The sequence below is a fragment of the Montipora foliosa genome, chromosome 9 (genome assembly GCF_036669935.1).
Source record: "Montipora foliosa isolate CH-2021 chromosome 9, ASM3666993v2, whole genome shotgun sequence".
NCBI lineage: Eukaryota > Metazoa > Cnidaria > Anthozoa > Scleractinia > Acroporidae > Montipora > Montipora foliosa.
Window position 1 is genome coordinate 42,928,598 of NC_090877.1, and position 15,000 is coordinate 42,943,597.

The following is a 15,000-nucleotide window of genomic DNA, read 5'->3' on the forward strand; positions in this document are numbered from 1 at the left end:
TTATTCATTGCAAATATATTAATTTTTTTATTTGAATGGTCAGCTTTTCTATTGAATGTATTAAATTGATGAATCGAATGTTTTAGTTGACAAATTGAACATTTGAATTGACAAATTGAATGAATTGACGAATTGAATGTTTGAATTGACAAATTGAATATTTGAATTGCAAAATTGAATGTTTTGAATTTACATGTAATGATTGTGCATTTAAATTGCAAGATAGAATGCTTGAACTGAAGGTTTGGATTCAACCTGACAACTAGTTTGAATTTTGGCGAGGATGGATACCCATGCATACAAGATACTTTTCTAGTATTCCTTTGTAGCTTTTTGATGCTAATTTTTATCCCACTGACATTTAACTTCAAGCTGAATGAAAACATAAACAAAAGGCACGTATAGCATCTCGGTAGACAGAGACTTTAAGTAGGGCAGATCAAGTAGAAATAAGTGGTATTTTGTTATCAAATCAACGGGTTGATCAACTTTCCCTGGAAAATATTTTATGTGCAATAAATTAATGCAACAGTACCCTTTACTTAATTTTGCTTATTAATCATTACTTCATTATAATATTCTTGGATTTCACATGACGTCACAGCCGCCATGTTGGTGTCCCCAAACAATGAAATGGCGGCCATGTTGGTGTCCCGATCCAATCCTCTGGGAATTGAAAGCTATTATTACGCTAACGTCTTCTTTTGTTTTTGTTGAAAAACATGGCCGTTGATCACGTGAATGAAACCCAAGAATTGGAAAATAATTGTTTTTGTGGGACTGCAGAAGATGTCAAATTAATCTGCATATTGCCTGCTTTAAGAACAAACAATCAATAATTGTTTTCAAATACAAAACAGAAAGGAAAACTATAATAACACGGAGGACTACACATTTTCAAAAGAAATGGGTGCTCACACCAACTTGATAAATCTACTCATCTGTTGTTCAATTGTCGCTGTTACAACTGTTGTGTGTTTTTCGTCTCAAATTTCTTTGTTTTTTCCTGGTCTTCTTGTTTATTTTTTAAAGTGATTCTGTGACTAACATCAAATCCAACTTTCAATCTGTGATTTCTTAAGAGTCCAATTTATATTTTAAAAATTTATCAATAATAAATAATAAATAATAAATACAAAAAGTGGAAATCAGTCTTGTGTTATAGAACTTCAAAAAATCATCTTGAGTGTTGTGTGTTCAGAAATTAAAGTGCACCTTAAACCCCCATTAATTGTTTTTGTTGTTTTTTTTTTCACTGCATAAATTTGCAAAACTTATTGAGTAAAATTAATAGGTGCAAAATTGTTTTTAATAGGTTAATGGGGACATATTTTTGCAGTGAGTGATTAATAATTAAATCCCTTGATTTTCTGTGCCTTTTTGAATGTGAAGAATCCCACTTATTAAATTGGTTAAAGAATGAGTTTTAGGAGCATGGGCCTGGAAAGAGCCATGAGATAACTATTTATGAAGAATTAAACTGATTTTCAGACTGATTTGTTGACTACAAGGGAAAAATGTGAGGATAAAAAAAAAAAACGAATGTGTGTTCCAGTGCCATTTAATTCTTGCAATGTGAGAACTTAAAAGAAGGCATATCATTCCTTGACATTCAGAGAGCATAATGGGTACTGATGAACAGACCAGGAGGATGAAAGATTTAATGGGTCGCCTTCGTAAAACAGAAGTGTGCTAGTATAGTGTGCTAAATAGGAGCCATGAAAGCATTTGGTGATTTCCTCCAAGCATTTTAAGCTGAGGATTTCACACAGTTACATGTACCGTGGCAGTTACACTGTAAGCCCACAAGAGCACATTCAAACAGATTTAATTGTGTTTGAATGTGCTTCTGTGTGCTTAACTGCAGCGTGTAGCCTACCACTTGAACTTTATACATGTATCTACATACTTAACATGAAAAGTGCTACATACAGGATGGCAGCAGGAATCGAGCAAGAGGTTCATGTTGGTGGTGCTTGCGATAAATTTAATTAATTAAGGGCTGCATTCAACAGGGCTGTCAATAAGATTTTAAGTAGGCGGAGGTATTTTGAAAGTAGATGGTTGTGGGGCCGGAGGACCCCCCACAGGCGAGGGGTTTGGGGGCCGCCGAAGCCCCCAGCGGGGTACAGGGGCAGAGCCCCGTTGGGGGTCCAGGGGGCAAAGCCCCCGGAAGCAAAATGAGTTTAACGTTTTGATACTGTCAAAAATTGCCTTTCCTCAGGGACATTCTAACAAGTCTCACTTCGTGAAAAGAACAGTACTGTTAATGATTAGTCGGTTGAGATGGCCGTTAATAAATGGTAGGCCCCCCACCCCACTCCATTTGTCGAGAAAATTTTGAAATCCAGGGTCTCACAAATGCCATTTCCATCGTTTTCAAGAGGTATTTCCCACCAGAAAGACAATCACAATCACAATCGAGAGCTCTTCCTGTGCCTGCTAGGGTTACAGAAGCCCAAATACTATTGTAAGCCTTTTCCTGGAATTTGTAGAATACAGTATAAACGAGAGAGATTTTTATTTAGTTCTCTGACATTTGAAAACAAGCTAGGAAATCTCACTGAAAACTACCTCATAGAATGAGAAATTGCAATTTGTTTAGTATTAGAAATCATCCTCCGATTCTGCGCCAAAGGCTGAATCAATGTCTGAACTGCATTCGGTCAGGTTAAAAATGTGATAAACATCTTCCTCAGCCATTTCCTTCTCGGTGTGCAGTTCTACTTCCTCATCTTCAGCTGTGTCCTCAAAAAAACGACACTTTTGGCAAACCTTGTGGTTGACGTGTTAAAATTAAACACTTACCTTTTGGCGTCTTAGAAACAACGGTGAAAAAATTATCCAGCAAACCTTATCTTCTCTTCGCAACCATATTGGCTTTTTCAGTCACGCGCAGTGTCACACTAAAATGTTATGTAACAGCAGAAAGGAGTCCTGGTAACTACTCAGCACGCGGAGCGGACTTTGTGGTGTATTAAGAAACCTACTTTGTCATTACTTTTCTTGGAAGAAAAGCCTACGATTCGGAAATAAGATACTTTACTTTTCACATTTCTACCAAGGAAATGAATATGCTGGTCAGACTTGTTCGGTATCTAAACTTTTGGTGTCATTTCGTCAGTGAACTAGCCGGCGATTTTCGTCAGAGTAGCCGGCGACAATCGCCGGCTGCCGGCTACTAATGACAGCCCTGATTCAAGTAATAAGGTCTGAAATTTCTCCTTATAATACTTACTACCAATGAATCTCTTTTAACATCAAGCTCCTCCCTACATTTTGTTGCAAAGATCAAATAGCCTCCAGCCAGGATGCTTATAATTCCACCCAACAGAAGGACAATGGGAGCTGCACTATATGAAACAGATGAAACTGCAACATGTTGTCGCTCAGCAACCAGTACTCCAATGCCAGCACCAAACAAGAAAATACCTAAAACCTGTTAAGAGCATTACAAACCAATATTGTGAAAAATAGTATGGCTAGCCTCAGATCCGGTAATTGTGAAGAACAGCTCACATCCACCGACTGTCGGCCTACTGACGGTCGACTGTTGGCCAACAGATAACCGACAGGTTACCAACAGATTACCGACAGTCGGCAACCTGAAAACTAAACTAGAATGAGAACATTACTGACAGGTTACCAGCAGTTGACAAGGAGGAAAAAATCCAGCAAACACCTTACCTTTTCTCTAAATACTTACTAAACGAAAACGAGAAGCGACTTAAGAACATTTTCCTTTTTGAATCGCCCTATAACCCATTGTGAGCTGGGATGTTTTAGTATGTCATGTACGTCTACACCGGTTGACGGCCTTCACTAACGTTCTATAATTTTTCGCTCTTCCTGGTAGTGCTTACAATAGGTCTTCCATTTATCGCAGCACTTTAGACATTACTGTTTCAATCCCATACAGTGCACAGTGTAACTTTTAAATGCGGTTTTGGTCATAAGTAGCACAATAATTATGAAACGTCATTGCCGAAAACTTACCAACACTTCACCGACAGGTCACCAACAGTTTGCCAACAGTCGGTCGACAAACGGCGGACAAACGGTTACCGTATTTACCTGTGTATAAGTCGACCTCTTATGGCCTCAAAAGAAGCTCCAAAAATCGCCCTCGACTTATACACGGGTTAGAGATTTTGAGCCAAGAACTTTCCAGCCAACAGTTGGCCGACAGTCGACCGACAGTCGGTGGACGTGAGCTGTTCTTCACAATTACCTCAGACCCTACATGTATGTCAAGTCATTAATAAGTAAATAAATACTGTTGTCTTAATATTCTGGGGCTTTAAATTTCATACTTGTAACCATGCTGCAACAATATTTGTTTCGTTAACATGCTAATACTTCCCACTCAATCATATTGTTAAATTTATTTTTCAGCTGTACTTGGTTTAATCCAGCTTGAAAATGAAATTTCTTTTTCAATAAAATGCCCCACATTAGGCTCAGTGGCACACTATTTCTTCAAATACCTACACTGTCCAATGTACATGTAGTTAAAATAATAAAATTAGAGGATGTTACAATTTGGCCGCTTGGGGATAGAATTTTCTCTTTGAGTCCCCAGGTGGAAATCTTATTAAGATCTTGTAAGATCTTACAAGATCTTGTAAGAATCTTGTAAGATGGGCATTAAGATGAAAATCTTAATAAGATCTTATTTAAGATCTTTGATCTTAATAAGATCTTAATACATTTGCTTAACAAATTTTGATAAAAATATTTAAGGTTGCTGATGTTTTCGATCTTGTAAGATCTTAAAAGAATCTTACCAGATCTTAGCAAGATCTTAGGACTACCTTACATGATCTTACTGAAAAAGATCTTACAAGATCTTAATAAAAATCTTACAAGATCTTAGTAAAAATCTTACAAGATCTAGCAAACATCTTTCATAAGATCTTAGTAAAAATCTTACAAGATCTTAGCAAAGATCCTACAAGATGTAGTAAGAATCTTACAAGATCTTAGTAAAAATCTTACAAGATCTTGCAAACATCTTACATAAGATCTTAGTAAAAGTCTTACAAGATCTTAGCAAAGATCTTACAAGATATAGTAAGAATCTTAAATAAGATCTTAAAAGATCTAAGTAAAGATCTTACTTAAGATCTTGGTGAAGATCTTATAAGACCTTAGTACACATCCTAGAAGATCTCATGTAACATCTTGTCAGGAGCCCATTACCCGGAGCCTCGATCTTCCATATTAACCCTCTGAGTCAACCCTGTCCTGTATCTTTCTATTTTTAGAAGCACCTCCCAGGGGGGCCTTACTGGGTGTTTTCACAATAGTTGATCATAACAGACCTATGGTCAGCCATTTATTACGTCACATACGTATGTGACGTATGTGAACCACTTCACTTATGTTCTCAGTCACATACGTCACATAAGTCACATACGTCAAAATGTAGGGTACAATGCAGATGGAAGCTCGGGGTAATGGGCTCCTGGTCTTGTGAGATTTTTGTGAAAAATGTTGCAAACTAATCTTAAGAAAGACCCTACAAGATCTTAGTATACTTATAATGATCAGCATTCATTTGGGCTGGACTGGGGGGCTTTCCCGGGGGGGGGGGGGGGACTCCCATATGGAACAGACGGGGATGCTCGTCGGAAATTTTGAATTTAACCCCTAAAGGAGACCATCTGGGCGTGGCTCAAGCTTTTTGTGACCCCTAAAGGAGACTAATCTGGGCATGGCTTAAGCAAATTTTGACCCCTAAAAACAAGTTGAAAAGAAAATTTGACTTCTGTTTCTCTTCGCGTAATTCTGTGTTTCTTCGCGGAACCCTAAACAAGACCTTGGCGGCTTAAAATATTTGCGCTTTGCCCGGAACATCCTAAGCGAGACCAAAACAAGTGTTGAAGTTAATTTCCTTTTAGCCTGCGTAGCAGGCACTTAAGGGGTGGGGACAGGGAAAAAATTCGGGAAGAAAACGACTGCATGGGAAGACTGGGGAGAGAGGGAGCCAAAAAGGCTTAGCTTGCATTGAAGGCCTTTCGCACTGGTCATTCACTGATTGGCAAATTTCATCCTCCTCAGGATACTGATGACCGAAACAGCTGACATGCTTTTTGAAATGAAATCCTACATGCTAGAGTTATTTTTCAAATAAGGTATCCTGATCGTTCCTGATCCTGATTGTACTTAAAATTTCATGTTTTAAAGCAATTTAAACTGTCACACTGTTCGGCCAAAAAGCCTGGCCTTCCCGGCCTTCCAAGATTTTTAAGCCAGGCTTTGCCAGGCTTTTCCGGATTTCCAGGCCTAATCTTTGGGAATTAAACTAGCTAAAAGGGCAATGTGGACTAGGATTTTATGGGAATCTTTAAGAATTCCACTCAATGATTCAATTTGAGGGTCACTTGAGTGAGTTGAGATTCTTGAGAATTTTGTGCAATAGTACTGAATGTGCCAGTGAGACAATAATCAAATTTTAAGTGCAATTTTAGGATTTGATTTCATCTGGTGCCTTGAAAAAATGAGCTTTAACTTCAACCTTCAATACATGTACAACAAGAGTTGGTCTTATTCAAAGCATGCCTGTGTGAATACGATATTTTTCGAGTTAATTCACTACTCGTAATATATGCACTTTGCTTAAACAATGTCCTTTAAAGGCCCCAAACTTTGAACATAAAATCACTCTGTACACGGAGAAATAAAAAAGAAAGCTTTTATTCTGATGAATTGTATAGATTGTGACAAATATCATCAACGGATTACCTTGTTTGATGCTCTCATAATCGGCCTTATTCCAAAAGGAACATGATGCATTACTCTTGAAAATTACACACTCCAAGTCAGTACTTAATCCTTTCAATGAACTCCAGTATCTTTCAAATCTTGCCCATTTATAATGAATGTCATCCTCCGCCATCTTGAATAACACGTGAGAGACCGGACTGGAAACTAGTGAGCCCTTTTCGTTTTGGTCAGCAGTCAGTGGTAACCAGTCCAGCTCAACGTCCAGCTCTTACAGATTTTGGGCGGTTTTATTCGAACGTTAGTGTATCTACGATCACACTTTTTGCACGGTGACGATTTTTTGGTTAGGTTTACTCTTTAAATCCTGATCCAGGCAAGGAAATGCTCACAACAACTCAAGTAAAAAGGTAAGCGTTAACTTTAAGCGAATAACGCTTGATTTGATGCCTTATTGTCTTGAAAATGAGCAACGGTTTACTTGTATTTAGAATTCACATTTTCACACCTTCGAGTCAATTTGTGAAGCAAGGATAGTCAATTTGGCTTAAATGCTATAGCCCTGTAAAAAAATTTGTAAACCTGTACTATGTAATGAAGAATAATGAAGTTTTAGAACAAATGGTGAAGCAAATGATTTGGAAAACAAGTGCTCATACCGCAAGTTATATGTATACGATTCAACGGATTGACAAATGATTCCTTCTTGTAAAAATGCTAAATGCTGTCACTTTAACTATTGTAATCAATGCAGAAAACGCCTGACAAAGCTATTATTGACGTTTGTTAGTTAAGGGATCCAAATTTATGAGTTTACTCTTGCACAATTTAGTTGTAATAGAAATAATCAGTGATTTAGAGGAATAACTACATGCATCATTGAAGTATAATAATACTGTATATGCTGTATTTTTTTAAGTTGCCATGAAAGAGCACAAAGAGACACGTCCTGAAAAAAATCTTTGATGGGACAGCAGGGAAAGGTCCTTTACAGCAGACAAAAATGCTTAGCAACCAATTCTGTCTCCTCCACCAGATATGGTTTGATGTATTTAAGGATCTCTCTTTGCAGACTTGTTAGAGTTCTGTGGTTTATCTGAAATGTTAACAGCTTTTTTCGTATTTAATTTTAAAACAAGAACCCAATCCAAATATTTTGACATGAATTAAATGTTTAGGTACTGCTTTGAACTCTGTATTCTATTTTTTGCCTGTGAGCTATGGTAGTAACTGTTACTGTTAATAGCTTGACTGCAATGGATTTTTTGTAGTTTCCACCACATCTCTGATTTGCTGGAATATTATTTTAGAGGAGCAGGATATATATATATTATATATTTTTAGTTTTTGTTGCTGAAATGTAATGATCTGTACATAAAGTAATTAATACCCATTGAAGCTGAATGTGAAACTGTGCTACTTGTTTGTATCTTGATTAAAGGACCTTATTACTTCAGAAAACTGACCAGTGAATTGATTGATTGTAGTCCAACACTAGGAAGAATCACAGCTGTTCACTGAATATATGGGACAGGACGGGAATTGTGTGAAAAGTCATTTCATTCCCATACCAGATGCAGCATACAGCTGTACATGTACCTAGACAATAATGTGGAGATTGTATGCATGGAAGTTTACCATTTCATTGATTGCCATATCATATGGGCCAGCATGATATGGGAATTGTAAGGGACTTTGCCAAATCCCCATAGCATTCCCATACCATATACCAGTGTGCCTGGATAATATGGGAATTGGATGGAGTGCTGCCAAATATGTAGAATTCCCAAAGTGAGGGGTCAGAGATCGTGTGGTATTGGTATGGGGCTGAGCCATATCATTCCTATACTAGATCATATGGGGTATCTATGGAGTGCTACAATGTACCAAATACGTAGCAATCCCATAGTTTAAGACAATAGAGTTATAACTAAATGAAGACGGACTGCCAATTATGGGCTTGAAACTGATTTTTTTTTTTTTTTAAGAAAAAGTTCAACAAATGTATTGTCAGTGCAATAGTTGTTTGATTTTCAGGTTCAGTACTGTAGTTTCAACAAGTCTGGACAGTAATATTGTTACACATTTGACAGACGTACAGCAATCTTTGTGCACCCATGTATATTAACTTGACTTTTCATGGCAACTTAGTGCTTTAGTTCGATGACAATTTGGTTATGAATTAATTTTGAGACTTAACAATAGTCATATCGTTATTTCTTTTCTGTTGGAATTGTTAAGCTTTTCAATAAAGTACACAAAAGAATAATATTGTTCAGCATCACTTTGTAAGGTAGCATTAAAGGGGAAAATAATTATTTTGAGTAAAGACTGGCAATTACCTCAAGGGAAATGAAAGTGATTACTTTTTGTGAACAGGGGTTCAAGTTATTGGAGTTGACTGTAATTTGCAATAATGACACCAGGAAAGCAGCAGTGTTTGATTTGTAAAAATATTCAAGGCTGCTGCCTAAGAAAATTTTAAAGGGGCCCTCAGAGCTAAACGCTGAGAACTTAGGAGCCCAACATATGAAGTGAAAGGTGTTGCTGTGAAAAATTAAGGCGCCCAGAGCTATTCTTTGGGAGCCCCAGGCTACCGGGCTCCTGTTAGGCAACAGCCTTGATATTGCTAGATTTTTTACAAATTTACTAATGAGAAGCCAGTGCAAGATTTGGATCTTTTTGTAGAAAGTTACATATACAATACTTGGTTCTTTCTGCAGTTTAGTACTGGATTGCAGATTATGTAAAACAAAATAAAACAAAACAACTCCAAAAATACAATGTTTTGTTGTACCCAAATAAAACCCCTATATTTGTAAGTTTATCATTGGTAATCTTGTAAGATTCTGGAACAAGATCTTGGAAGATGTTAGCCAAGATACTTCAACACCTTACAAGATCTTAGATAAGATATTGGGTAGTATCTTAAAAGATTCTCACAAGATCTTATCTAAGATTGTACAAGATTCTTACAAGATCCTTGTCTAAGATCTTATAAGATTCTTACAAGATTCTTGCAAGATCTTATCTAAGATCTTGACTAAGATCTTACACAATTCTTACAAGATCTTGTAAGATTCTTACAAGATTCTTACAAGATCTTATCTAAGATCTTGACTAAGATCTTATAAGATTCTTGCAAGATTCTTACAAGATCTTGTAAGAATCTTGTTAAGAATCTTACAAGATCTTGTAAGAATCTTGTAAGATCTTGTAAGATCTTAACAAGAATCTTACAAGATCTTGTAAGAATCTTAATTAAGAAACAAAGTAAGATCTTAATAAGAAACTTAATAAGAATCTTGGTAAGATCTTAATAAGATTTCCACCTGGGTCAGCACAAGTCTATTGTATCCCCAAGCGGCGATGTGATGTTCTGTTTATAATATAGATATTGATAAAATGTCCAGATTTAAAACGATTTGTTTTATTCATTTGAATCGAAATGATGAAAAAGTGGTCACAAACCACTATAAAAACACAATCATGTTGTGTAAGATGAAACAAGATACAATGTATGAAAGTTATGAAAAGCAAATCATGACAATGTAAAAGTTTGCAATAAAAATGTTAATGTAAAGTAGAGCAGAATTATATTGAAGCACAAAAATTATATCTTACAATGAAGACGAAGCTGAGTCGCGTTTTATTGGCTAATCGTGTTCATTACCATGATGACACCTATTATAAATTATTCTCACATGTGAAAGATAAAAATGATATGTTCACTGTGTGCAGTGAAGATATGATTTTTTAGTAAAGGGAGAAATCGTAGCTGGTATTTCATCAGTATCTATAATAATTATTAATAAATGTATTTTCTCACATACCTTTAAAAGTAATTATTTATCACATTACATGTACATACAGTATTATGAGCAACTATGGTACAATTTTGCTGGGAGATCTTTTCAAAAAATACTATTGATGGGTTCCATTAGTCAGCAGAGTAGCAAACTACTGTGTGAGAGGACTCAAAAGTTAGAATCTTCAGGGCTGACAAAACCAACAATAAGGGTCTGAGATTAACCAAATAGAAAGTGCTGCAGTCTTTGTTATTACAATGAACATAAATAATGGAAATAACTCTATTCTTCGATAGTAAGAATTGAAAACCACAGGCCCCGAATCACAGCCTTTGTTCTTAACACCGAGGGATATTCATCAAGAACCCACACGCTCTTCAAAGTGAGTAGAAAATAATTTCATACATTGTGGTCTTTGGTTGACCTGGCTAAATTTATGATTGAGCTGGAAAAGGCTTATGAGAGAATGTGACCACAAAAACAAAATACAAGTACAGATGTACTTATTTGCAGCATGTCTGTCATTTTAAAAACTGAAGTAAGACTATTAGTAAGCTTGACGGTTTCAGGAGGTGACTCCTGGCTAACTAAATTAATACAGCTAGTGTACATGTAAATAAAAAGTCTAAAGGGAACGGTGTATGGACAGTCTGTCAATATTGCAGGCAGGCACAAAAAAATTTAATTTAAAAATTATAGTGTCTAACAAAAAGCTCATACTTACCACAGCCCCTACACCAAACAGAGGAAAAACTTTGTTTGTATAAGGACGTTCGCTCTGCTTTAAGGGCCACATATTCAAATCTTCTGTGTCAGTGTCTATGGGTGCAACCTCTGCGTTTTCCATCAACCAAGCAAAATCAATAATATTGTTCAGTCACATAAATACAATCTAGAAAATTAAAAGAGGTTAAGTGTTAAATTACTTAGAACAAAAAAAAAAGCTTGCTCTTACAAGACTATCCCAAAATAAAAAAAATGACAACCTCTATAAAATAATACTATTGTCCAGTGTACAACTGGCCAATCTAGCAGACGGCAATTAACTTGCTGTCTAGACACTAGAAACTGGAAAATCGTGACACACTAATTCCTAAAAATTAAAGCAACAAGCATCTTCAATGAAGGCTACCAGGGACGTCGTTAAGCGCCGGTTGCCGGTGAAAATCGCCGCTTGAGAAAGGGGTGATTGCCAGCTGAATTTTGGCCATCGATCGAAGTGACTGAGAAGATTGCAAATTATTCTCTACAAAGTTTAAAAGTAATTTGATGTGTTAACAAAACAATTTGAATAACATCTGTTAGTATATGGAATTATCACTAGAATTTATCGATACTGGAAATGAAATAAAAGCGTTGTTGTTACTGTTTGTCTTCTCTTTCCCCGTATTCGCCAAGTGTTGCGAGACACTACATGGAACGAATCTTGTTACCACTGGTCCATTTGATGCTCAGAGCAGAAACTTACCACCTCAATAGAACCTCCAACCGGATGAATTCATTCTTAGCTACATCCCTGGGCCACAACATTGACAGTTACATGTACAGGACAGCAACATTAATTATTTCAAAGGCCCACTTTTGCCCAAAAGTCATTGTGATTGCTTGTTTTTGTTTTAATTCAAATTAATGATAGCTAGTCCAAATACATGTCCCGATTGACTGGATGTACTCACAAAAAGACAGGCAAATCACACGGGAAACAACATCTCAGCTATTCGGATAATTTTGTGTTATATGAAATTCAGTCATGGTGTGCATTGACTTTTGGCTGAATGTGGGAGGGAGAAGGGGGGAAGGGAGGGTGGTTCAGAAGTCAATGGTTGAGAAGGATACCTTGAATCTTATTACCCTTAATGTCACAACAATAAAACAATATTGGCAACTTGTTTCTTTAACATCTAGTTCAGTGTATGACTCAACTGAAGTAGGAAATTGCAGGTCTTACTTACAGGTAGCCAACATTTTGCAATTTTATAAACCTCACAGGGGTACCCTAGGGAAAGCATGGTTTACGAGTATCCCATTATAGTTTTTCGGATACATTAAGCCGCACTTGGTTATAAGACGCTCCTTTAACCCACTGACTTCCAAACCGGCCATGCCCGGCCGCAAACATGGCAGCATGACCTAATAAGCCTCTACCCTCTCTCCCTTAGTAAATCTGGTTTTTTTTTTTGTTATAGAGATTTATCAGGATAATTGACCAATCATCTGTTATCTTGTGAGCATATTTTGACCGCTGATAAAAGAATCAACAAGCTCTGGCTTGGTCCTTTTGACTGCGTGATCAAATTACCGGATCAAATTTGCGGAGACCAGAAGAGTGATTTTACATGGTTCTTCATCTCAAGTCAGCCTGCAGTGGTTCATTGTGCATTGAGTTCAACGGGTTTCTGCCAAACAAGAGTCTCTTTATCTAAATGGACTAAGCATGGGTATTTATCACTATCGATTCCTGGTCATGATCCAAAATCCTGGTCCTGAAAGTTTTCAGAATGTGTTACATTGAAGGAACTCTGATTGGCATACACACTGTTCAACTAAACGTACAACTACATACTCTCGTGCTGAATTATTTAGTATTCATCGTCACTCCAATTGTTCTCTTGACTATTGTTCCTGTATTGAAGTCAATTGGTGTTTTTAAATATCAAGGACATAGAGGCCGTCAACAAAGCAGTCAGTGAAAGATCCATGTGCGCATTCCCTGTGCTTATATCATCCAGACATCGCTCCCTTTAACTCAACGATCTGTCGAACACTTGTTCATGTTGAGCGAATATGTCCACAAGCGAAAGAGGTTTCCAGCTTATTAAAATATTCACAATGTCACCTTTAGTGGAACAAATGGAAATGCCTTTGTTACTGGCCATCCCGCCTCACCTCGTCTAATTCAAAACAATGTGTATGACAAGGTGATCACTGACAATCACAACCAGGAAACGCCGTTTGGTTTAATTCAAGATCTCCGAAAAATAAAATCGACGAATTTCCAGCATCTCGTGTGTAATAACATAAACATTGCCGCTGTAACTGAGACGTGGTTTCATGAAGATATTTTGGATAGTTTTATCTCTGTTGACGGATATGAAATACATCGAAAGGACCGGTAGCTAGGAAGAGGCCGTGGTGTCTAATTATGGGCATTCACAAGCTCCCAAATTTAGCTTTTAAATTATGTTGGTCAACTGATGAATTTTTTGCAAATAACAAGTTTTTTTTTGTCCTTTCAGTGATAGTCCTTGAAGTGCCAAGAGCACCTTTCTTCACAAAACATGATAGTAACTTATCAATTAACTTAATTAATTTTGCGGTTTTGCATCTTTTGAAAAGCAGAAAACTAATTGTGGAATTTTGTCTGGGCAGTGGCATTTAGTGTATAATTTTTGCGCTTACACCTGCCAGAAACAAAGCGATTGGAATAAACTCTGCAGAAGAAGTGATTTAGGAAAAATTAACAATAAAAAACTGCAATAAAGCAAAACATACTTTAAAATACTAAAAACTTGGTTAGAACTTCGTTAAAAAAACAATGACATTTCGACATTAGCTAAGTCAAAATTATTTTAAAATTGCAAACTACTAAAAAAGCAATAGTTGATAAGGAGCCTGTATAGTGAAAGAAAGGAAAAATGAGACTTGAACAAAACGTTTGGCACATAGAGTTTGCCTTAAGATATTCAAATTAGGGTTGAGACTCTTAATGAGGAGCACTTCATAAACCAAGCAATCAAATTTGCCCCGGCATTTTTTTAAGACCTTAAAAGGCATTCTTTCAAAAGATCTTTACTACCGTGAGCTTGCAAAAATAAATTTTGAACAGTTTTTATCCACTGAGTGATTAAACTTAACTGTAAACGGCACAAGTCATATTTTGAGTTGTAATATATATTTTTTGAAGCACTTTATAGGTTAGCGACAAAAAACTTTCTTGATTACTTAACATGCTCTGTTTCGAAAAATCTACCTTTGCCTTTCCAGTTGGGCCTTAAGCCAATTGTTTTCAATCACTTTTTAGCAATATTCTTACATCAACTGGAAGTTCACCATTTCTTCTTCAAGGTGAACTTAATTGTAGAACTCAGTCTCTTGTGTGCATTTACTGCGCATATGGTTCAATTTTAACACTCACTTACCACTGCTATATCACCAAAATTGGCCACGTAACCCTTACACATCACATGCAGAAAGTCGACTTATTCAATGGGTTAATTGTTTTGAAACAAAGTATATGAGGTTGCATTCCTTAGATGTTTATGTGAGCTATCAAATATAGAAAGGAAGCAAATAATAAGAAACCATAAATCTACTTCAGAAATTCAAGCAAACTGGAAGAAAGAGGAGAGAAATTTACAGTCTAATGGACGCAGAGAAAAAATAAGAACTTCCTTCAAATTGTTTTGAAAAGTACAGGTCTATGGACCCATTGAAAAAACAGACTCTTTCAAATAAAGATGAAAAG

General features: G+C 36.5%; 1 protein-coding gene across 1 annotated transcript in view; it reads right to left on the reverse strand.

Annotated features, from left to right (window-relative positions):
- LOC137969514 (tetraspanin-6-like) overlaps positions 1-15,000 on the reverse strand; it is a 29,347-nt gene that overhangs the window by 13,867 nt on the left and 480 nt on the right. The window contains exons 2-3 of the mRNA XM_068815794.1: positions 11,260-11,427; positions 3,239-3,439 (exon numbers count right to left, since the gene is read on the reverse strand). Coding sequence (XP_068671895.1) covers positions 3,239-3,439; positions 11,260-11,382 — 324 coding nt within the window. The 5' untranslated portion in view covers positions 11,383-11,427. The remainder of the gene's footprint in view (positions 1-3,238; positions 3,440-11,259; positions 11,428-15,000) is intronic.